This window comes from Montipora foliosa, chromosome 14, assembly GCF_036669935.1.
Source record: "Montipora foliosa isolate CH-2021 chromosome 14, ASM3666993v2, whole genome shotgun sequence".
Classification (NCBI taxonomy): domain Eukaryota; kingdom Metazoa; phylum Cnidaria; class Anthozoa; order Scleractinia; family Acroporidae; genus Montipora; species Montipora foliosa.
This window is the reverse complement of record NC_090882.1, coordinates 2,023,135-2,025,634: the sequence shown is the minus strand read 5'-3', so window position 1 is coordinate 2,025,634 and position 2,500 is coordinate 2,023,135. Positions and strand designations below refer to the sequence as shown.

At 40.5% G+C, this 2,500-nt stretch overlaps 1 protein-coding gene across 2 annotated transcripts in view; it reads right to left on the bottom strand.

Moving 5' to 3' along the window:
- Positions 1 to 2,500, bottom strand: part of LOC137984665 (phospholipase DDHD1-like) — a 20,804-nt gene that overhangs the window by 9,374 nt on the left and 8,930 nt on the right. For both annotated transcript variants that reach the window (XM_068831896.1, XM_068831897.1), the window contains exon 8: positions 1,468 to 1,902. In XM_068831896.1, coding sequence (XP_068687997.1) covers positions 1,468 to 1,902 — 435 coding nt within the window. The remainder of the gene's footprint in view (positions 1 to 1,467; positions 1,903 to 2,500) is intronic.

Here is a 2,500-nt window from a genome sequence, read left to right as displayed (position 1 = left end):
ATTTAACAATTATGAAAATGAAAATGAAAATGAAAATGCGTTGGATATGGGATTGTTCACAGCCAACGAAACATGTGGCAGCGATTTGGCAATAACCCAACTCCTACACAACAAGAGAGAAGTGAATAATAATTTTGCTACATTTAAGAAATTTTGAATTTTTCCATACATATAAAATTCGCTTCACGACACAGATTATTCGACCCGACCAAAACTGGGCGTTATAATACGGTACACATGAACTCACAGCCGCGATCTAGTAGGGAGCTTAAGCACGTGACGTTTTTGTGATGCGGACGGCAATCAGAAGTGAGCTGTCTTCCCTTTTAACTTGTCTTCACACAACTAAATGTGTATTGCTAAGTATCTTTTTCTCCATTAGAGATGATTAGTTTACAAAACTGGGAGACAATACTGTCCTGGCATGCGAAACGTTCACTTCCGGTTGCCGTCAGCGCCAAAAGAATGTCGCCGCGTGCTTAAGCTTCCTTGTGAGTCAATCAGAACTTTCGGAACGCCATAAGGATGTCCGAGGCATATCAAGGGTGGTCGTTCAGCAGCTTAAAGAAGAGGTCACTTGAGAGAGCTTTCATTCACAGTCTTACTTGTCTATTCAAACTTAAAAAACTATATCCCCTTTTATTAAAAACTGAACTACGGATATCAGATTTCCAGCATTTTCATTGGCTCGCGGGACACAGGCTATCAGTTCTTATTAAATTCTCAAACTTCTAGCTCTCTCATTGGTTCACTGGATCTCGGTTACCAGCCATTATACTTGCGTTTGACCTTATATGGAAATGAATGCGGCAAATGTCGGTCAGCATAAAATCTCTGGCGTTTGGAATTTACATCACTTTTCAGTCGTTTCTTAAACTTAAATAAACTTTAGCAAAAACGAAGGTTGAGAATTTAATAAAACAGTTATTCCATTAGCCCTCGTTGGATACGAGATTGGTAATAGCCAACTCGACGCTACGCGCCTCGTTGGCTATTTACCATCTCGTATTCAACGCAGGCTCATGGAATAATGTTAATTATGGTCGACCATTGGCTCAATTGGTTAAGCATCGGCCTACTGTGCGGGAGGTCGTGGGATCAAAATCTCCGGCCGAACCAACACTCAGGGCCTTTAAATAACGGAGGAGAAAGTGCTGCCTTTGTAATGATATCTGCAAATCTAGTCTTCTCGGATAAGGACGATAAACCGTAGGCCCCGTCTCAAAACCCTTCAACGTTCAAAACCCTGTGGGACGCATAGTTAACATTGTTCTGAAATCCAAAGAAAAAGAAGAATTGCTTTTTTGGCCACAGTAGCACTTCAACTCATTCTATTTAAAGTCGGCTCAAAATGGGTCAAGCAATCAACACGTAGGAAAGGGTACTTTGGATTGAAGCGAGTTTCCAAATTTATCACTTCAGCCAGTTTTTTAAAATTGCCTCCATTGTTGATAACCCATATCATACCTTAAATCTCAGAGCATAGGGACATTCATCTGCGCTGGTGTCTTTTCCATGAGTTTCATGTTCAACTTCGCTTGTAATCATGGCTTCCAGTTGCATAACTCTACTGCGAGCCTTGGCAAGCTCAAGTCTCAAGTTCTCTTTATGTTTTCCCGAAGATTCAGGTGGCGTACAACCGTCATCCACTTCAAGTGGACTTCGACTAGCGACTGAACGAAGGTAGTCGAGGCTCTCTGTCAAAAACCCGGTGCCCGTCGTTGCATCATGGGATAGATGCCTCAATTCAATGTCCCACAGAGTAAGGATGTCATATGCTATGACGCTGCCCAATGAATGAGCTACAATTGAAACTTTGCAATTTCTTTCCAAAAAATAAGGATTTCTTGCGCAAAACATGGCATATAAGCGATTCATTTCATCCCGTACGCCATCAATGATCTGTAACAAAAAACAAAACTACAATTTATAACGGATGTACTTACTATCTTGAGTCTGATTGGCTTAGAACCTACAGTTAACTCTGGGAATCACACAATCTACAGTTCCAGATTCTTGACGAATCTTTAAGTTATATGAAGGGGGTAGTTTCTAAAGAAACTGTGGTGCTGCGTTGGTGGGGAAGTAGTATACAAAAATTAGGTTTTATCAACGGAGTTGATAATGTAAATTCTAAAGGCTGACGTTTCGAGCGTTAGCCCTTCGTCAGAGCGAATCCAAGTTATATGCACTATGCATTTTAGGCCAAAGGCACCAAATTCGATCAACACTGTCTATTTTCTTTTGTTTTTTAAACAAATAAATATGGATTCCAAGTGAAAGTCCTATTGTCCGTTTATTTCCTTACAATAAGTAAGTAATTATCATTATTTACCCTCGGATTTGTAGAGTAGATATAGTATATACTTATATCTCCGAGCATAGAACAGAACAACTCTTAAGAATCCCAACTAGCCCGAGGCAAACCAGTTGGCTATTTACAAGTGCAGCCAGGAAAATGAACCAGGGACTATCTGGAACAAATTCAACGAGAGGTCAG